The 21,593-nt window shown below is 39.8% G+C and overlaps 1 protein-coding gene across 10 annotated transcripts in view; it reads left to right on the forward strand.

Annotated features, from left to right (window-relative positions):
- Positions 1-21,593, forward strand: part of ATXN2 (ataxin 2) — a 52,465-nt gene that overhangs the window by 2,664 nt on the left and 28,208 nt on the right. For 8 of the 10 annotated variants that reach the window (XM_052691142.1, XM_052691137.1, XM_052691138.1 and 5 more), the window contains exons 2-10: positions 4,126-4,162; positions 5,550-5,609; positions 6,338-6,409; positions 6,645-6,795; positions 13,764-13,888; positions 15,100-15,191; positions 17,624-17,821; positions 18,323-18,501; positions 20,009-20,218. In XM_052691142.1, the coding sequence (XP_052547102.1) occupies positions 4,126-4,162; positions 5,550-5,609; positions 6,338-6,409; positions 6,645-6,795; positions 13,764-13,888; positions 15,100-15,191; positions 17,624-17,821; positions 18,323-18,501; positions 20,009-20,218 (1,124 nt within the window). The remainder of the gene's footprint in view (positions 1-4,125; positions 4,163-5,549; positions 5,610-6,337; positions 6,410-6,644; positions 6,796-13,763; positions 13,889-15,099; positions 15,192-17,623; positions 17,822-18,322; positions 18,502-20,008; positions 20,219-21,593) is intronic. The other 2 variants (XM_052691146.1, XM_052691147.1) reach the window with 1 other exon arrangement.

The following is a 21,593-nucleotide window of genomic DNA, read 5'->3' on the forward strand; positions in this document are numbered from 1 at the left end:
GTCGGTTCAGGTTTTTCCCCAATACAGGCCTAACAAGGTTAGCAATTCTGTGATTAGAAAATACATCTGTATCAGCTTTCTGTTGAATGCTGCAACTATTTTTATCCTTTTTTTTTTTTCCCACTGGGGTTTTGGCTGAAGGCAAATCACTGCAGGCTCTGGTTTTGAGGATTACATCTCTGGTTACAATTGTGGCAAAAAATCCTTTTTGTTTGGGAACTTTCTTGCCAAAATGAACCTGCCCTTTAAGAAATAGTCTGTTGCTGCTTTTATGAGTTACTTTAACCATTAAGAAATTTAAACTGAAATTACCTCATGTTATGTAGCTTGCTTTTGAGGCTCAATGCTTTTTGCCTTCTCTTATTTTCTTTTTTCTTGATAGCCTTTGTTACTAACCTCACAAAAGGCTGAAGGACAGGGTAGAAGGGAGGTGTCCATTCTGTTCTGTAGAAGTAATTGGGAATATTGAGCACCGAGGCGCTCTGAAATAATGCAAGGGACTGTTCTGGAGGTTTGGTCACACATCACTCAGAGGTTTTCTAGTTCATTCTAATGTCTTTGTGTTGGGTTTAGAGCAGCTGTGCTAAACTGCTGAGCAAAATGAATGGGTAACCTGCAGGTCTCTTTCCTTAGAGCAGTTAATGTGTTTGAGTGATCCCCCATACCTGCTTTTGAGTAAGTTTTAATGTGGTGGCTTGATTTATGGCAATGTACACAAAGGTTCCTCAGTGCCCACGTCCATCAGTGGGCCATGCCTGCGTGCTTGGCTCAGGTGTCCCTGTGTGATGGGGTGCTGCAGAACTCGTCCTCTTGTAAGAAGGCAAGAGTTGATGTGAATGATGTCAGCGTTGGGCAAAACTACTGAAGGCAGCACTGCAGCACTTTTGCGTGGCGTTAATTTGACAGCTTTGGTCCATTTGACTCCTACATAACCAATTGCTATTCTTAAATGAGGTCTGAACTTTGTACTTCTGAATTCTGCCTTAGAAGAAAGCTTTATCAGCTCACTGCACTTGTAATGAAAGTTCTTCAGAGTATCCTTGAATTGTTTTCAAAGCTGTGGTGATGCAGTCAGTGCTCCAGAAACATCCATTCGCTCTATTAAGTTCAGTGAGCTTTGTAGTTGCACTTCTGCTGCAGACATTAATTGCAGTGTGGCTGCATCTGTTTCTTGGTCTCAAAGTGAAGATGCTCTTGGAAAGAACTTCACATCCTGGAGAGACTTGCCTTCCTTGCATTAGTTTTCACTTAGCTGTAAAGACATAAATGCATGACCTTGTTTTGCTTACACAAACGCTCTACTTGGCGTGTAAACATCAGGAGGGGAGGTGTGGGATGTTGAGGATAGCAAATGTTCAGAAAAATAGAAAAAAATTGCAAATTGCTCCTGGGATAAGATGTTTATTGTGCAGCGTTTGGGATGAAGCTCTTGTGTAGACTTTCACTCTTGAAGCACAAGCACTAACCTGCAGTGAGTTGGCTACTGAGATTAATTACTTGGTCGACTTACTTTGTCTGGTGCAGCAGTTTCTGACTGTGTGACTTTCCTACCCTGCAGCGTTGGAATGGGGTTGCAAGTTTGATTTGCCAAGTTGCTCTGCCTTCTCCAAGGCCTACATTCAACCACATTTCTACAATACAAAATGTATTTTTGATTCACCATGTGGTTGTAGGTAGCAGTGCAGGATTGCTGGTGACCCTTCTGATTTCTCCCACTCCATTTTTGCTCTCCTGTTTTGCATTGCGCTGAATTGCTTCCGGCAAAGACCATCTGCCTTCTGCTTTTGTAAAGGTCCTAGCTTATTTTTCATATAGTTCATTAAAGATGTGTCAAAGGGTGGTCTGAGCTTGAGCCTTCACATGTTGGGTTACAGACCTCAAGTTGATGGTCTTGGTTTTAGCAGAATTTGCATACGGTTTTGATTGAGCGTTGGCTGATTTGTTTAAAATGGTGATGATTGTTTTACTTGAGACTGTATTGAACAGTCGCAGCTAGAAAAAGAGGTTAGGTCTGTAAAGAGGTATGTCTGGTTGGAGCAGGGCTCGGAGCTCCATATTTGTCCTTTCTCTTGCTCTGATGCAGAAGCTGCAGCCTTTCCTTTTGCCAGCGTGGATGCGCACGGTCAGATGGCTTCTTGGAGGTGTGTGATGGGAATGGTAATTGGGGACATGTAGGAGGTGGAAAATCCAGGATGCTTCAGGTTGAATGCTTAAACAGAATGCTCTGAACTTGCTGACCAGTCTAGGAGCCTAGTTAGTGAAATTCTAAGGATGCGTGTGGGAGCTGTGGGAGTGCAGCAAAGGCACTGCACTCTCACTTCTGGCCCTTTCTGTAACTGGTGCAGAAAGGGGTGGCTTCCGAATTCTTGAGACCAACAGAGGGAACTGATGGAATTATTTGGGCTTCCTCCATGTTCTCTGCATGGCAGTTTTGTTGCAACTTTGGATTATGATAAAAGGAGGAATCAGAGCTGAATCTGACCCTTTTATTGGGGCATTTTGCATCTGGTGGAATGGCATCCCAAAAGAAGAGTGTGGTTCAACTGAAAATGTTGCTAAAACTGTTGCAGGCTCCAGCACTGGAGGCAGGCAGTCACTGGACAGATGGCAGGCTTACTCAATGGTAAGACTTGCTGGTCACCAGAGAGCCAAAAGTTGTGACTCTGTCTTCTGGAAAGCCAAGGCTTATAGGTAATTAAATAAGGGCTATTTGGTTTAGATTTTTTTTTTGTGTGTGTATGAGATTAGAACTCTACAAGTATCCTGAAAATGCCAGCTTGACATCTGAAGTCTGCATTTATTACCAATCAGCAAATGTCATCGGTGGGAGCAATGCTGTACAGCACAGCACGTCGAGCTCACAAGCTTGCTTTCTCAAACTGCTCAGGTGATTGGTCAGTGGATTTCATTTTTTCCTTACTAAGGACTTTCCTGCTCCTCTGATGGACTTGCTGATTTCTGCAAAATTAGTGCTCGTGAGAAGACCCTTTAATTCCTTGACCAGCTCGTGAGTCCTGCTCACAAGGGCATGGTTTGGAGCACAGCTGCCTTCTACCACAGCACAGCGTTTTCAGAAGCAATTGAACACATTTGCTGTTGAGGTTTCAGCATTGTTTGACTGTTTTGAAACATGAGCGTGGTTCTTTGGGTCTCTAATTAAATGGATGTGCATCTGTAAGGTGAGCCAGTTTCAAAAAATTGATTTTTTTTCTGAATAAAATTGAAGAGTTCATTTTGCCTTGCTCTTATTGGGTGCACTCTTAAGTCGTCGTTATGATACAAATCTCGGTTATCACAAGAAGGATTTGAAAGTAGGGCTTCCTATTGTGATACAAACCTCAATCACTACAAAAAAGTAGCTGGAACTAGGGCTGCTGCTTGTTCAGAGGGAGTTTGGATACAAGGACATGAAGCACACCAACCAAGCTGAGGTTTTATTGCAGCTACAGGGATGCTGTTGGCACTTCTAGGGCTGAGTTGAAGGGCACAGACTGTTGCATCTCAGTTTGCAGAGCGTTAAGAGTCTACGAGTTAATTTAAAGGCATTTTGAAACATTGAGGTTGTAACGTGTTCACTGGTTTGCATGTGGTTACTGGTTTTGAGGGGCTGTGTGTGGCTGCTGCTCTCATATAAGCTCATAAGCTCTAAATAGGGACCGAGAACTGGGCCTTGTGGGCAGTTGGTTGGGTGGCCCTCAACCAGAAAGATGGTGGCAGTGAGGAGAGACCAGGCCTAGAGAAATGGCTGTGAGGGACTGAGCCTGGAAGTGCAGTGGAGCAGTTTTGGTTCTGCGTGCCAATAGGTTTTGGAGTTTCCTTTAGCTGCAGGATTCTGCTTGAGAGAGAGTATGTGTGGATTTCTGTAATGACACAGCATGGGTATTTTCTTTGTTTTGCCATTTATTGTAGGTAACCTTTTTACCCATTTACTGGTCTTGCTTGTAGATCAGTAATTTGAAGGATAGATGCTACAGGCTGTGCAACTGCTAAGTTTGGCTCTGGGGAAGAGCTGGTTTTCTTTGCTCTGATTCTCAGCACAAAATTAAGTTTGTTTTTTGAATTTGTTAAGAAATTGATCCTTTTCAACATTTCTGAGTTGTATCTTCTGTCTGTGTTTCCTTTCAGAGGTCGCAGCAGTGGCAAAGGACCGCCTCAGCCCACAGTGAGTATTTTTTCCTTGTTTCCTCTGTAGATACAAGGAAACAGCTTCTCTGGTGGCCTTTCTTAGCAATGTGAAAATGGCACATTGTGGAATAATCTGATTTTTTTTCCTTTCGATACCTCAATGAGTATTTTAGACTGAGATGTGCTTTTTTAAATGTAGAAAATCTCGCATTCATCTGAGTCTGTGATTCTATGATCTTAAGTCTCCTGGGAGAATGGGGAGAGAAGGAACTCTTAAACATTTGAAACATGCCAATAAAAATCTTTCTTGTGATTATAGTTGCAAATACATGGATAAATTTTAACTTGGGAACAGATTCAAAAGCGTTGCCTCTCTGGAAACTCTCTGAACTGATTTCTTTAAACAGAGGACTGAAGGCAGGGAGACAACGCTTTGTTAAATAGAAGTAGCAATTGTGTTCAGCTTTACTACAAAATAGCTAATGTAATGTTATTGTAGCTAAGCCACTGTTACCTGTGTGTGTAACTTTAGTTATTCTCAAGGCCAATACACTGTTGCACCATGGATGTGACTTGGTTTGTAGGATGTGTTGTGGAAGGTAAAGATCTGGGTTGATTCAGAAAACGGATCTTTGAACTGCACTAATCAAATATTTGCTAATTTGTTAGTGGCCTGTTTCTCAAGGATGACTAGTTCTAGGGAATGGGGCAGGAGTAGGAAGGGCTGAAAGGACTGCAGTTTACCTCTATAAGTGTATATTGAAGATAATGGGTCTCTTCAGTAAAAATAAAGAGGCTTTGAGGGAGAGCAGTGAAAAAGGTGATGTACAAGTAGGAAGTGTTAGGCCTTCTGTGTTCCTTACTGAGTGTTGAGCACAGGAGCATCCTTAAATATGTTGGTTTCTGGGTTCTGAAACTGCAGTGAGTGGCTTTTGGCCACTAGTTTTATAATAGGCTTTGTAGCTCTTTAGCAGTTCACAACTGGATGACTTCATCTCCTGTTAATGCATGTCGTCAGGTCTGTTTACTTCAAAGATGTAGTTCAGGGAACATTTCTCCTTCAGCAACAGTTGAGGTGCCTTGTCCCTGTTCCCAGGGAAGGCTGCTAGGAGGGCTTCTCAATTGTGAGACTTGTTATGTGAGTTTTATCCACCCATTAATGGGATTGATATTGGGTTGAGGCACACTATAAGGTTTCTCATGTTTTTAAGGGTGCTCTGATATTTAATTGATCAGAGAAAGGGTCCTCTGGACATCTGCTGTGACTTAAATTCAGTGTATACTGACCAAGTGAGGTTTTTTGACCAGTCTTTCTAGCAGCTGTTCTGTACTGCTGAGAGCTGACTTTGTTTTTGTAGCATTGCCTTTCTGAATTACGAGTGTTTCCCATAAAAATGACAACTTTTTTGGTTTTTTTTTTCCAGATTTCTTTCGATGGCATCTATGCAAACATGAGAATGGTTCACATACTTACATCAGTTGTTGTAAGTCCTCATATTTGCAAGGCGTGTAAACGGTTTCTATAGTGACAGAGAATTGTTAAATATTACACTAATTGTAATATAATAGAGCGAATAATAAAGTTTAACAGTGGGCATCCTGTTCCAAGATTGAAATTTAAACAGTCATAGTAATAGCTATTGTGTATTTTTGGCTTGAAAAACTGCAAATTATATTTGGGATGGCAGATTTCTTACGCTTGTTGGTTGTATTTTGAATTTTATGTCTCCAGAGACATTATGAATAAGTAATAAATTTATATACAGGCAGCAGAAGCCCTTCTCCCTTCAGGTTGTTAAGGGAACATGACAAAATTTGGTGACAGACTGTCCCACAGCAGCTAGAATCTGGGCTAAAACTTAACCTTACTTATGCCCATGTATATGCACGGATTTGTTTTTGCACAAAGACTTGTTTGCATGCATGCATAGCTAATCAAAAGTCTCATGTGTACCGAAAACACTTTCATGAGTATCTTAAATAAACTCTGGGACAAACCCCAGTGTTTGTCTCTGTGGCACGCAGAGACGTGTTTGTAAATGGGCAAATGTTGAAAAAGTTTGGGTGAAAAAAAAAGATTTGACTGAAAGCTGAGCTTTTTGGTTTAGTTTTTTACACATTGTGCTTCTGTAAATATGTATTTTTGAGAAAATCACTCATAACATTTGTCAGACTGACAGAGTGCTGCACTTGGATTTTTCTTGCATTCTAGGGATCCAAATGTGAAGTACAGGTGAAAAATGGTGGTATATATGAAGGAGTTTTTAAAACCTACAGTCCTAAGGTAATTTTTTTTTCCCTTTTTGGCTCTTCCTTCTTTTGAAAGGTACAAATACTGTATAATTGATGCTTCATTAAATTGGAATATTTATTATCAGTTGTTCTGACCCATCCATGTTTAGGCTTACACATGCAGATTCATTTTTGCAAACCTCTGTAAATGTGTGCTTTTCCCAAGCATGTCAGTTACCAGTAGTCTATGGTGTATTCAATTAGGATATTCTTTTTATCTCTACTAGTGTGATTTAGTGCTTGATGCTGCTCATCGGAAAACTGCAGAATCCAGTTTGGGGCCAAAACGTGAAGACATACTAGAAAGTATTTTATTCAAGTCTTCAGATTTTGTTATGGTGCATTTTAAGGATATGGATACCAATTACGCAAGAAGAGGTATACATTTTTTAAGATTCTTAAAGTTATTTGTATTTTAAGATCATAAGTCAAGATTTCAAAAGTTTGATATAAATTTTTTGGATGCTTTTTATGTCTTTCAATGCCAAGGAGTGAAGCTGCGTGTTTGTAGATTTTCAGGTTGGTCAGCAGTTGTCACTGGGAGCCAAGTGTTCATTGCTACACACATGCTTTATTCCCAGGTAGCAGCGACTTAAAGATGCATGGATTCATAGAAATTTAGAGAGATTTTTGCTCTTCATCTTGTATTTCCACATGTGTGTGTTCTTGCCTGATTTAAGGCTAAAGGATAAGATGCTTGTTTCAAGGAATTTGCTTTTCCTCAAAGAAGGATGCATAATATCAGAGCAACAGTAGCATTGAAATGCAGATGTGTTCCAGGTTCTGGATAGGATTTTGACTTTGAATTACGCAAAAGCTGTCTTATAATGGATCTGCTATGAACATCTCTTTAATGTAAATGCAAACTGGATTCTCCATTACCCTGCCTTTCTAGATTTCTAGTGAGCAGATGGAATGAAAAATCTACTACTTCTAGGAATAATTACTGAATGGCAGTTTTCTAGAAGAAAACGACTGCTTTATGTTGAAGTCACTCAGTTTGCATTATGAGGTGGAATGTCTTTGCATCTAAATCTTTTAAGTAGTTGGAGAGGAGATCTGAAATAAAACTGTACAGACAGAGTGAGATAAACTGGAAGGCAGAACTTGATAACTCACAGTGGGTAAATTAATCTGCTTTCCATTTTGTCTCAACAACTTATTATCGTGAAACCACACTTGAAAGAGCAAGCAAGTCTCTGATCACACCTGCACGTGAGAGCAATGAAAGGCTCTCTGCTTCTTGGGAAGTTAAGTTAGCAAAGATTCAAAAGAATGAGTGTGTATGAACACACATGCAGAGAGGAACTGTGGGCGTTTTGTTCTTATAGAGGAACCCAAGTCTTGGTGATAGGGTCAGATAAGTGTGTGTGATCCACAGTAAAGACTGAATTTGAACTTCTAGGTGAGGGGATTGTGCTCCCTGCTATGTTTGCACTGAGTTGTTACCATCTGGTGCCCAGCTCCATTTGATGGTGCTGAGCTTCATACAAAACAAAGACTATTAGCTTCTACAGACCCATGAAGAAGTATTTTAAAATAGCCAAAAGACACTGATGGGTAGGTGATTTCAGACAAGGCAGTATACTGTTTGGAGATGCTTCATTGGAAAGAAAGCTAGCTGTCACTTGAAAATGTAATCAAACAAAATGACACTCCTCAGGCACTTGGTTGCTGCAGGAGAGGCTTGCTAGACCAGAGTTTATTGGGGGGGGGGTTATGTGTTTGGTTTCTCCCTCCTGTTCTCAGACAAATGCAAGACTTCTGAGGAGCTCTTGAAGTAAACTTACTTTCTTCAGAAGATACTGTGCTGTGTCTGGGGTCATGTGAATGTTTATTCTGGCATTTGCTTCTATGTTGAGCTGGGGGGACTTTGGCCAAATGGTGCTCCTTAGATTTTGAGTACAGATCTTCTGAGTTACCCTCAGACTTGAACAGCAGAGGTGTTTGCTTCGTTGTCTCTGCCTTTGTGTCAAAGCAGACTGGAAGAGGAGTGGTAAAGAGCAATAGGTAGAAAGAAGGGGAATGGGATGGATTCTTCTTTCAGAAGGAGTGGAAAATACAGTTATCTCTGAAAAAAAACCATCCAAAGTAGTCTGCCAAGCACCTTTCATTGCTATCTTACTTGTGCAGCTTTGAGGCAACGAGCTGATAATTAATCCTGCAGCAGCATCAGTAGTGTGAGTACAGGGAAGGTAATGGCAGTATAAGCTGGAGGTGGGTGAAACCACTCTGTTCGGAAGCAACAGCCTTGAATTTGCCTATGCCAAGCATGACATTGCACCTTAAGTTGGATCAATGGAGAAAGCGTGGTGCCTACCTAGACTGTGGAAATTGAAAGTGTTGGGAGAGGGGGGAAAGTAGGACTGCATAGATAAGAACTTTCTGACAGCTTAAGCATCAAGAAATAAATCTCTCCTTGCTGCCTGAGCCCTTATTTGCAACTTTGTCAGTCTATCTAGACCTTTGTGCTTGAGTAGATTCCTGTCAGGCTTCAAAAGGAATCAAAAAGAATCATCTGAGGGTCACTCAGTGGAGTCAGGGCTTTCTGCAGTACCAGCAAATTGGCTAGTTAGATTATTGGGCCCATACAAATGGAATAGAAGGGCACATTTCTACACAATAAGCTTCTAACAGCATTTCCTGTAGTCCTAAACACTGATCAGGCAGCTCTGCTGGTTTGCATATGATTCAAATTTGAGTAAGGCTTGAGTTGTCTTCTTGGCTCCTCTTTAAAGACAAGAATATTCAAGATCATAACTACTGTTAAAGTAATAGGCTTCTACAATGTTTTTATTGTTTTTTTGGCACAGTCACTACTCTCTGAGAAAAGTAATACAAATCCAATAAAAAAAAAGGCAAGAGAGAACTGGCTATTTAAGTTTTTCCTTGAATTAGCACTGAAAGGGGCATTCTTCCAGAGAAAGTGTTGGAAGGGGAATAGCAGGAGGCACATTGTGAACAAAGGAAGGAAATGTTCGCCCTGGAGAACTAGTGGTAACTGGTTCTAATGTTTTAAATCAGTAGTAAGTAGTTTCAACAGTAAACTCTTAGTTGTTTTGTAACATTTAAGCTGAAACATCAATTTTCTTTGAGCCATGCGAACTTGATCAAAGTTTGCAGTGTGCAATACAAACACCTTTGGCACCTAATGCACATTGGCTTAATGGCTTTTGAACTATGCTTAAATGCACATTTGTGCTCTTCCCTATGAGCACAAAACATGTTTGAGAAAACAAGCTTTTATAATGCCAAATTTAACCAAACCTGGACTCTTAATTGCTCCATTCTGGCAATCCTTTCTCTAAGTCATCTAATAGCACACACTTGAAGAATTTGCCCAAGCTGAGGCTTTTCTTAGAATGCGTGTACTTGATTTGCTTCTGCTTCATGTGAATTTCTGTCGTGTAAAGTTGTCCTTGGGATTTTTTTTTTCCCAGTTAGCAGGCTGAGACAAGAAGAGAGGCCTTAACATAGGAAACTTCTTTGCTTGGAGACTTCATGCAAAGTGGGTTCAGAGGCATTGGGAGCTAGTGAAGGCTTACATACAGCTCACACTTTTTTATGGCCAGCTCTCATTTGATCATTTATTTGAGTTTTACCCATATACACAATGAACTGGATATAAATTTGGCTGTGTCAAGGTGTCACGTGAAGTGCTCCTTCAACAGCTCAGAGATACGGGGCCCCAGCAAAGGGGAGCGTGAGCACGCAGTCGATATCTTGCCTGCTAACCCTCTGCCAGTTGGCACCCAGAGCAGCAGTTTGCTTCAGCTTCTACTTTCTTAATAATCTTAAGAGCAGTATCTTTGTTTTGGAAACAATGATTTGAAGAATTTGTGTGTTCTCAGTTGTACTGCTCATCAGTTTTGTTCATGCCTTGTTTGTCTTCTTTTTAATCTTGGTGTCCCTCTGTGTCTTTCTGACTGTTTGTTCCAGGATAATAGTGAGCTGTGCCTTGAAGTACCTTTCTGCTACATTCAGACTGCTCATGAGACTGTACTGTGTGACTAGAAGTCTGCCTTTGTAGCTTGAATTCTTCCTAACTGACTTTTTTGAGCTGTAAAGGTTAGGCTGATGTTGCAGTCTCACTTGTATCCTAAAATGAAAGAAAGGTGAAGAGCAGAGGGACATCCTGTGCCCTGTGATATACTGGATTCTACTGGGAAACTTAGCATTGCTTGTACGAATCTTCCTCAGGCCTGTAACACTCATTAGGTGGTGCAGTTTTTGTGTTGCCTTGTCCCACCAGTTCATCTGTATCACAATTTTTGACAGCACTCTGCTGATGGTTTTTATGTGGCTTTTTAAATGGGAAAGTTAGTGGGTTAAATATGAGTCTTATTAAGCTACTATTTTATTTGCAGTATCTAGAATGCCAAAACGTTTTGTGTGGAGTTTTTTTTTCTGAAATTATTTAATATAAATTTATTAAACCCTCTGAGAATACAGACATTACCTCCATCAGGTGCTGCCCTCACTCCCCACATCCGTGTCTTCTCACCTTGTTGGAGGAAGTTCCCCTCTCCCCCAGTGAAGCATCATGGAAGCAAATGTCACACAAGTGACACAGGCAGCCTCCAACTTGTTTGGTGTAAAATGTCTGATCTGGGAGGATCAGGCATGAAGCAGTGAATTCTGGCAGTAGGCACAGAAGCAGCACTGGCTGGTCTAGATTATGGCAGTGTTGCCTATGGGGTGTTGATAAGGTGAATGTCTAGCTTCCAGATACCAGTGCTTTATTTTTGCTTTCCAGTTGAGTGTGCTCTCGTTACTCCATCACTGTGGATTCAGATAGCACTTTGTTATTATGTAGCTCCCGTTTACATATCTGTTCTTGTAATGTATCTTAAAAGCTGTTTGCGTGAAGGGAAACTGAGATGTTTTCTGACAGATTGATATACCTTACAAATCTGAAGGCTGTCCAGACTGATTTTAGCAAAGCAAAATAGAGAAATATACTGGGATTGTGAATAGGGGGAGTATTGCTGAAGTTTTAACGTGGAAATCATCTTTGCAAGGTGAGAGATGTCTAATCAGCTTGAATGTGTCTGCGAAAGGGACTGAAAGAGTGTAGCTGTGTCTGAATCAGACTTATAATGTGGAAAAAATCCACCTGTGTTTATATCTGATGTCTTCCATTTTTTCTCTCTCCATATTTGTTTGTAGTTCCTTCAGAAACAGGTAATTTTTTTGGCAGTCACTCTGTCTCTGCATCTTGCCTTTCATAACGCTTCTGTTAATTACCATAATATATAATGGAAGCTTAATCTCTTTGCTGGCGCATTTATAGCACTGTAAAACATGCATGTGTAACTTCACAGAATCATTTGGAATACCTTGCAGTCAGTCGATGACTTCTGTTCCCACCCTTGATTGTTACCTATCCTAAGCAGCTGGAATTGCAACCACTGAAAAATTGCATCAGCACAATTATTTAGCACAACAATACCGTGGCTGTTTCAGAACAGTGTACCAATAACCCCAGAATGAGCCTGCTGGAGGCATCGGATGTAGTGAGAAGCTGAAATGATCTCACTTGGAAGTGTTAACCTTCAGCTGTGGAGGAATTATCGCAGCTCTGTTGGGGAACTGTGCCCCGAGGTCTCACCAGGTGGTTGATGCAGGTTTTTGCAGCTTCACACGAGCCCTAACAGTGGTTTCCCTCATTAGGGTGGCCTTCCTTCGTTTGGCTTTCTTTTCGTCATTTTACTGATTCTTTTGTATTTGAAATGAATGCTTAGCTAATAGACATCTTTCTTTCTGTACGTCTTCTGTAACATTTTATTTCACATATGCTTATTAACAACGCTGAAATGCTGAATCGCTTCCCTGTCGTTTCTTTGGTCTCTTTGTATGAGTTGAGCATTTCATGAGACAGCCTGTCCTGTACCATACAGAGCTAAGCACAGTTCTGATAGAATGGCAATACATGGGGATAGATCATGGCAATATATGGGCAAAACTTGATTGTGAAATGGGCAAAACGGGGATAATAGGCTGTGTTGACAGTCTCTTAAGAAAAATCCTCAGTAATTGTTTAAACTCTGCAACACTGGTGGCCAACAAATCACTTCAGATGTTGTTAATTCTTTTCATCATGGCTTTCATGTTCATTTCTCCTCGTAGGATTTCGGATCTTGCCAAAAGTTAATTTAAGCCATACTCTTCCTATCTAGCACTGCCTGGTGGTTTGACCTCATCTTTTTTAAAGACCTGAAGTGTTTGCTTCTTAGTTTTCTTTAGAATTATAATGAGAAATTCTAGGCTGAAGGCACTCAGAGAAGCTTATTTTATTTTTAAAAATTCTTCTGTTTAAGTAATCTAAGAATTTGCAGACAGCTCTAAGATTCAGTTGCTTACAGAATAGAAAAGCTTGGCTTCCTTGATGAATATTTTGTACTTTTTTTTCCCCCTTTTACAGTACTTCAATATTGTAGTATTATTTCTTCAGCCATTTTCTTAGTCCGACTTGAATGAAACATGAACAAGTAAAAATACAAGCTCATGATTTTTATCTTTTATAAAATTTTTTACAATTTGTATAAAAGATTGCATACCCTTAGTGCATTGGCTAATCAACAGCATATTTATTTTCATATGTTGCTGAGAAAAAGAGTGTCTCTGAATCTTGCTGTGTGATGTGGGTAAGCTGCCACCTGAAAAAAGCTTGCAGGAAACAGCATTTCTCTGTTGCTGTCCCATTGAATGAGTACCCCAAGCTAATGGGTAATTGAGTTATACTGCAAAGGGAGTGCAGCTGTGTGCGTGCATGCTGGTGTGGTGAGTTGTGGAGACAGAAGGAACTCAGGAAATTGAGGGGGAGCTTGTATTCTGCTCATTGAAGGGATGGGATTGGGTGCATTCATGCTTTTTTTTTTTTTTTTTTTTTTTTTTTTCTATTTGCATAATTTGTTAGCAGTTAGTTAAGCTCCCTGGACAACAAGCACACTGTAGAAATCTTGGATTTGCTGTAGGAATGGCACTCCCCAGGTAGTCCCATTCTTAGCAGAAACCATGCGTGCAGTTTGTGTATAACTTCTGGAAATAATTGCAAATAATTATTGCTATTCTTTGGTACCTTGTCTCATACTTAAAGTTGCAAAAAAACCCACCCTGTGAATAGATTTATTTGAAGTTAGTCTGCACTTCCTGGTTTTTCTAAACATCAGCAGACAGCTCTCTGATGTAGTCTCAGGGAACACAGCAGCTACAAGAGGTGAATGCTGTTAATGTGTCTGCAATCCAGTTGTGTTTGGTTGTTCCTCAAAAAAATTGGTGAGTCCAGTGTTTTCCTGTGCCTAATCAAAGTGATTTCACCTCCATCCCTTCCCACTCCCTTCTAGATGCTTTTACTGATTCAGCCATCAGTGCTAAAGTAAATGGTGAGCACAAAGAAAAGGATCTTGAGCCGTGGGATGGAGGAGAGACCAGCGCTAACGAGGAGCTTGAGGCACTGGAGACAGATGTTGTAAGTAATGCTTTTTTGTTGGTTCTGGTGGTCTCTAGAAAGCAGGCTGCTTCTTTGGATGTGCCTTGCCACAAACATCCCTTAATTTTAATCCAGTAGTGGGGCTGAAGATGCTGGCCTATATCACTACACGTTCAGTCTTTGCTAGCGGCTGCCCCAGCACTTTTAAAAAATTTGAGCAAGAATAGCTGGATTTCAAATGCCACTTTTGGCAAATATTGACAAATGGCAGCTGCTGGGGTAAGGAACTTGTTTGATTTGAGGACTGGCTGAAAAAGGAGCTTTTATTAAGAACTCCACATTCAGCAGCACACTGAAGTTCTTATGTTTAATCAGAGCATTCCTGTCTGACGATCACTGCATTTGTGAATGATGATGAAATTGTGCTTAGCTGTCTTGGAGCTAAGATGAAGGAAATTGATAGGAGACTGACCCATGGTTTAATAAGCACAGGTACAATCTCAGCAGATTATGCATCATTAGATGAAGAGTATGTTCTTAAATGAGCTTCTTTGTATATCATAGCAGTCAGCTTTTCCTCAACCATGCGTTCTTCTTAGCAAGGTATTGTGCTGCATTGTGTTAAAGGCAAGAATGGAGTCAAGTTATTGTGGAGAATATTAACTTTGTCTTGCTGGAACAGTTACCCTGTCAATTTTGGTGTATGTACTGTACAGCTGAGATTTGTTGGAATACATAATGCTGCCAGTGCTTTTATGAAACACTCAAAACATTAATCATCTGTGAAAGTTAAGTCTTGAGTGCTGTAATAGCATACTTCATAAAATGGGGAAGTTGCCCTGATCACCAGGGGTCTTCTGCCTGCAGTGTATGTCTCAGATAATTGCATTAATAGTGCTTTTGGGAAGTATCAGTGCTTGTCATAGCAAGGGATGCTCCTAACGTTCAGAACTGCATACTATGTTAGCCAGTAACTAGTACAGAGTGGGCATGGTGCTTAGAGAAACCAACCAACCACAAAGCAAAAAAGAAACCTAACTGGCTTTTTAGGATCAAGTACATACATCTGATGAACAAAGACCCCTGAAATAAATCGTGGCTCTGCTAACTTTCTGATATGAACAGTGAATTTGTAAGCCAAGACAAAAGACAAAAGAGACAAAAAAGGTTTGACTCCTGCCACCAGCCCTTCATTTTAAGGGAAGGTGGTTCCAATGACATTTTGAAAAACAAGCATTATTTTCTTCTAGTCCAATGGATGGGATCCCAATGACATGTTTCGTTACAATGAAGAAAATTATGGTGTAATATCAACATATGACAGCAGTTTATCTTCTTACACGTAAGTTCTAAAATATTTTCTTATTAGATTTATATTTAACATTTTCCCTGATGTGACAAAACTTGTATTCTCACAATAATTTTATATACTTTCTAAGGTTTGGGATCAAATATCTGGAAAAAAAAAATAATGAATGAATAGTGCTTAAGAAACCTTGCCAGATTTCTGTGAATAGTTTATGTAGTAATCTGTATATATTCCCTTAAATGGGCACAGTTCGTTCCCGTTGCAACATTTTCTGAATTTAGGCATGCAATAACGCTTAATTCTTAGAAAAACTTTTACAAGTGGAGTGAAAAATACCAAATTGTGGAACTATAATGTGTCTTTATGTAGCTGCCATATGCACGGTTTGTGTTTCACCCAGCAGAACAGTTGATTAAATCCTAATTTTATTGTGATTATTCCTAACGTAGGTATTGGAGTCTTGAAATGCTGCTGATATTTCGAGCTGTGGATAACTTATTTAGCAGACTTGTGCAGACCTAAAGTTTTAGTTAGAGTATAATAACAACTTGAGTATAGAAGTATGAAGTCTGCTGTACTTACTTTGGCAGCCTGGACCCATTCCCAGTAGTCTGCAGCTATAGCATTCACTGCAACTACAACACAAACCAGTTGCAGATGTTGAACAGCCATCGTGAAATGTCTTTATTTTCCCACTCTTTTTGCCCACAAAGTATTAAAACTTGGTTGTGAATGTCCAGGAATTGCAGTGATTATTTTTATTTTCTAATTTTTTTGTCTGCACGTCTCTTGTTCAATGTTTTATTGTCACATTATAGATGTGTTTTAACAAAAGCTCAATTGGCGTTTGTCTGCATCCTAGGGAAGCTGTTCCTAGAGCAATGAAGTATACTGAAGTGCTCTTTGTACTTCTGAACTTTAGTCTGCGATCTTTCCGCTTTATGGGTATTAATGGACACAAATTAAGAACATGAAGGTGGCTTTTAATTGCTGGAGACAAATTCCATTATTTCCTAGCCAAGCAACTTGCTTTGCATTTTGTTGCTTTAGTTGGGAAACTTATTCTGATTTTCCAAGCGTACAATGAGCATGGTCCAGCTAAATGCTTACCTGTGCAATTGAAGGATTATACAGGGTTTACTGTTCATTTTTTATCTTCCCAGAGCTTAGCAGTACCAGGTATAGTTTGTCAGTCTGCATAAAGGCACAAGTTCATGTTCTAGCAAGCAAGCTCCTTGGCTGTGTTGGTGGCTGCTGTGCTCACATGTATCTTATTTGTGAGGCCATGCTTTCTCTTTCATCCTCATAGCCACCATTGGTAATGGCAGCAGCTGGCCAAAAGTATGTGTGAGGAGGGAGACTTCTGCTGCAGTAGCAGAGCTATGTGTTACAGTTTGGCAAAGCTACTTGCTTTCATAGCCTTGCCATCAACACTTGTGTAATCTTGCATGTATTATTTCTTACTTGGGCTGTTTCTCCAACTACTTCCTTTGTTCTTTGTTTATATTATCCTAAATGAGTGCAGTACCTGTTATCTAATACCAAGCATTGCACGGTCAGAGTCTCAGCTCTGTGTAGCATATTCTAAAGTAAAGTCAATGAAACAACCTTCAGAATTTAAAATTTGAACCAGAATCACAGAACAGTTATTTCATAAAACCTGACACAAAGAGTAGTGAAAAACAGCAATGGCAGATGGACAGAAGGCAGTGTCAGCTCAGTTGTGGTGTCATGTAGTTCATTATGTTAGTAATTCATTGCTCGTGTACTGAGTTCTTGTTTGGTGCCTTTCCCAAAAGGGCTGCATATGATTGTTGCATTGTGATATTACCTGATATTGTAATGCATAGAACGAATGGTTTTGAGGTTCCAGGACGTGGAAAGTGAGTCTTGGGTTTCTGATCCCGTGCTCTGAAGTACAGCATTCATCTTTTCTGCAGTTACTCATAACTGGAAGAACTGAAATTCTGTGGCTAGAATTATGGGAGGATTAAGTTTGTAACTCTTAACTTCAGTAGTGTTGGGACTCTTACATCTATTTGAATGTGTAAATTGCTAAACCAATTCAGATTTGGTCTCTTGAATTAGCTTCCTATCTAAATAATGGGCTAAGGCCTTTTTGTTGCTAATGTGCTCAGCCCTGTTAAAAGTTGGAGACTTTGCGTAGCTTCAGGGACTTGGGAATCTGCACGTCCTAAGAAAAAGCTCTGCATCCTGACCTCAGTTCTCTAGGCAGGTAAACGGCACTGATTTTGTAAGTTATGCCAAACCAGTCCAGAAATATTGCTATTCTTAAAAAAGCATAGCAAGTCTCCTGGCTTAAAAGCAGCTTGTGTGTTATTTTTTTTAATTTTTAATATTTTGGTTTGCAATTTGTCCATCTAGAATTAATGCTATATAATTTTGTAGGTTCTTTGTACTTCTGAATTCATTTCAGATGTTCTTTGCCTTCCATTGTCTTTCAGGGTGCCATTAGAAAGAGATAATTCAGAAGAGTTTTTGAAACGGGAAGCCAGAGCAACTCAATTAGCAGAGGAAATTGAATCAAGTGCCCAATACAAAGCTCGGGTTGCCTTGGAAAATGATGAAAGAACAGAAGAAGAAAAATATACTGCTGTTCAGAGAAATGCTAATGAGCGAGAAGGTCATGGCGTGAACACTAGGTACTTGCATACACTATGAATAGTATTTTTATTTAAATGATGTACATATTTTGGTACAGTAGCAATTTACTCATTGAAACTGTGCTTTTTCAGCAGGGCTGATTAGGTTAGGAATCTTGTGTAAACAATCACTTGCTGGTTTTGGCACTTGTGCTGACCTGTACACCTCTACTTGGCCCTGTGTTATCTGTAACGAAACAGACTTCTCCATTCTGATATTTCACTGGGGTGAATTCATACCAAATTACAGGAAAAGGCAGTGGTTTCAGCGTGTCATGGAGAATTTCAGGCCTTAGTACTAATGCATTCAGTGTCTGTGGGCTCTTAAGTAGTGGAAAGTATAGTGAGTATCAAAGGATAATTCATAGGGTGAATATTTGATCAACATCTGATTGTATTTTGAGCTTGTTTTGAGAAAGATAGGGAGTATCAGCAAAGAGTTCTTGAACTCGTTATTTTCCAGATCTTCCTCAACACTGATAGAAATTTGCTGTGTTTCAGGGAAAGTAAGTACGTTCCACCTGGCGGGAGAAACAGGGATGTTCTTTCTTGGGGAAGTGGAAGACAAAATTCACCAAGGATGGGCCAGTCTGGATCAGGCCCACCAATTTCAAGGTCTGGATCCCACACTTCAGATTTCAGTCCTAACTCTGGAGCAGATCAAAGAGTAGTTAACGGAGGCAAGTATCTGAAGTTGAAATTAATGTGCCTTAGAAAAGTGCAATGAATTACCCAATTAATGTTGAAACTGCATGAGATGTGATTTTAGTATTTATATTTAACAAGCTGCTTAGCATGCATCATTTAACACAGAGGTGGTGATTTTTCATCTGGGTTTAAGATATTGATAACAAAACATTCATTTGAATGCATCGTCTATAGCTTTGCAGAGCAGCAGAGTGTCACCTGCTTTCTACCTTTGTCTTAGATGATGGTGCAGTCTGCAGCTTTAAAGATGAAAAATTGCTTTTTTGAATTTTTTTATGCTACTGCTTAGCTTTCTCTTGAGGAAAAGCAATACTGACATCTAGTGAAAGGGAGGTGGTGGACTGGAGGAGGCAAGTGCCTTCCTTCCTGGTGCTTGGATGAGTTCTGCTTCCTATTATAGAGGAGAAAGCAACTCGCTGGCTTTACCATCATGTGGGTGGAAAAACCATTGATGGGAAACTAGGAAAAGTTATTACAGGAAAATCAGTCAAGTCTTCTCTCCAAATAGTTACTTGAGTGTTTTCTGCTGTATGCATAGGTAACATTTATGAATGGACATTGCCAGGCTCTGAATAGCAGAAATTGGTGATTTATAAACTGAATACCAGTTTTGGGGAGATGGACTTTAGCAGTAGCCCACCTTTGAGGCACTGCTTCTATATGTTAAAAGCACTATTAAATGAGATTGCTGTGAATTAAAAATAATAGTAGTTAAAAAAAAAAAAAGCATAATGCTCAAGTGCCTCTATGTGGAGAGGAAGTCAGAGATATTTAAAGGTAAGTGAAACCTTCTTAAATAGAGTCAAATATAAAAAGGATGTACGACTGAGTCTTGCCCAAACAAGTTGAAATTTGTACTATCTGTGGTCTGTGCCATCCTATTACTTTGCTGAGTCAACATCATACACTTAGCATACTCAAAATGGCTTATAAATAAAACATATTTGGTTTGGAAACAATGAACCCTATATCCTAGATTAAAATACCACATTAATACCACAGGTAACTGGTAGAGGCATAGATGTCAGGATTCAGACACTGAACACCGCTGTTTTTTGTAAAGATACAGTTCCTAGAATTGGTACTGCTCATCATTTGGTTTGCAAGTAGCAGTTTGTGCGTTCAGTCCTACGCTGTACGAGAGCCTCTGGTAGCTGATGGAGGACCGATGCGTACTGTAGAACTTATACATGGTAGGCTAACAGATCAAACTTTACTGTCTATTCCTTAGTAGTATTTGTAGATCCTAATTAACCCTTTGGGGAGTTTGTGACGTTCAGATATTAAATTTGACCCGAAGCAGAGTCCAGAACCTTACAGAGACTATTTTATTGGTTGCAGAAATAAATTAACCTACCCCCAAAGGGTTAAACGTGAGAAATCATTTTGTCATATTTTACTTTTTTTTTTCTGTTGACCTTTTTCCCCATAATTTTTCTTTAGTTTTTATACTTTCCTTCATATCATTTGTTCTGTCAGGTGTTCCCTGGCCATCGCCTTGCCCATCTCCTTCCTCTCGCCCACCTTCTCGCTACCAGTCAGGTCCCAACTCTCTTCCACCTCGGGCAGCCACCCCTACACGGCCGCCCTCCAGGCCCCCCTCGCGGCCCTCCAGGCCCCCGTCTCACCCCTCTGCTCATGGTTCTCCAGCTCCTGTCTCTACTATGCCTAAACGCATGTCTTCAGAAGGTACAATACCACAATTTGTTCATGTTTTTGTTTGTCTTTGTTTAACTCCTTTGTGAGTTTAATTACAAAATTGTTTTTCCTCTTCATTACTTAACCTATAATTTGTGTTTAACTTTAGTTTATCAGACTATTTCTATTAACCTTTTTATTTGAAGAGCTTTACAAAAACAAAATAAAGCTGTGAAATTTCCCAAGTTGGTATGAAATAAACTCAGCTTTGTAAACGCTGCTCAGTGTCTTAACCAACAACGACATGCAGGACCCGATGAGTTTAGAGAGCACTGTTAGGAATATCAAATTATAAAAATCTAAAAAATATATGAAAACAGTTGTTTCACAAAAAGCAGTTTCAAATTTAACCTTTATTTTAAAAAAGAGAACACTATAGTTAAACAAGTGCAGTGTGGAATGGGATAGGATGAGCTGCTTCAAAGATGAATCAGTAGAAGACATTAGGTCTAAGTGTGCACTGAGGCAGGAAAAGTCCCTGGTAGCCAAATGTATGCATGGAAACTTTGACACATGATCCTTGGTAACTGTATGCAGTAGAATCTGAACTAAATGTATTTGTACTCTGAATAAGGAAAAAATGTCCAAATTTTTAAGTGCACTAAAAAAAAAGCAAACAACCAAAAGCCTGTCCTGCACAGCACAGTCTGGCAATCCTGGAAAAATGTAAGGTGGCTACCTAAGCTCCCTGGAAACGTGCACTCTCTGCTATGATAGGCTCTGCTGGAGCCAGGTTAGAGAATCGTGCTCACTGAATCAGTAGCATGTTCTATGGCTTGCCTGATAAATGCTCAGCATGATCCGTAACCAAAAAGTGGACAGTAGCAAACATGTCTGCGTGGTGCTCTACTGCCAGTTAAACTTATCAGTGTGGGATTTCTTTGAAGTAGCAAGATATAAAGAATCCGTGTACAAATTCAGTTATTTTTTGAGCACTTGTGATTGTCTTGTCAGGCATGCAGTGAACTGCTTACTGCAACATGAGAATTGCTGGGAAGTGTATTCTGTAAAATACGTGCTTGTATATAAATTGGATTCAAGTGGGCTTTAGATTCATGATTAAAAAAGAGGCTGATGTTTAAAGTTTTATATAACCAGAAGAGGTACTTGGCATTTTAGAGCTTTATATAAATGAAACCAGGAAATTGCTACCTGTACTTCTGTTACTGATCTAAATGAAAAATGAACTGTCATCAGCCAGATTGTCTTATGCTCATCCACCATTTTTCCTTCTAGGGTATCAACATTTGAATCTGATCTTGTAAAGAAAATGTTGTTAGGATGTAGAAACTGTATGGCTGCTCAGACTTGAGTATGGCTTTTTTGTGGCAGCTGTATAAACTGTTCAGAATTACTGTATTCTCTT

This window comes from Tympanuchus pallidicinctus, unplaced genomic scaffold (assembly GCF_026119805.1).
Source record: "Tympanuchus pallidicinctus isolate F22 unplaced genomic scaffold, pur_lepc_1.0 scaffold28, whole genome shotgun sequence".
Taxonomy (NCBI): domain Eukaryota; kingdom Metazoa; phylum Chordata; class Aves; order Galliformes; family Phasianidae; genus Tympanuchus; species Tympanuchus pallidicinctus.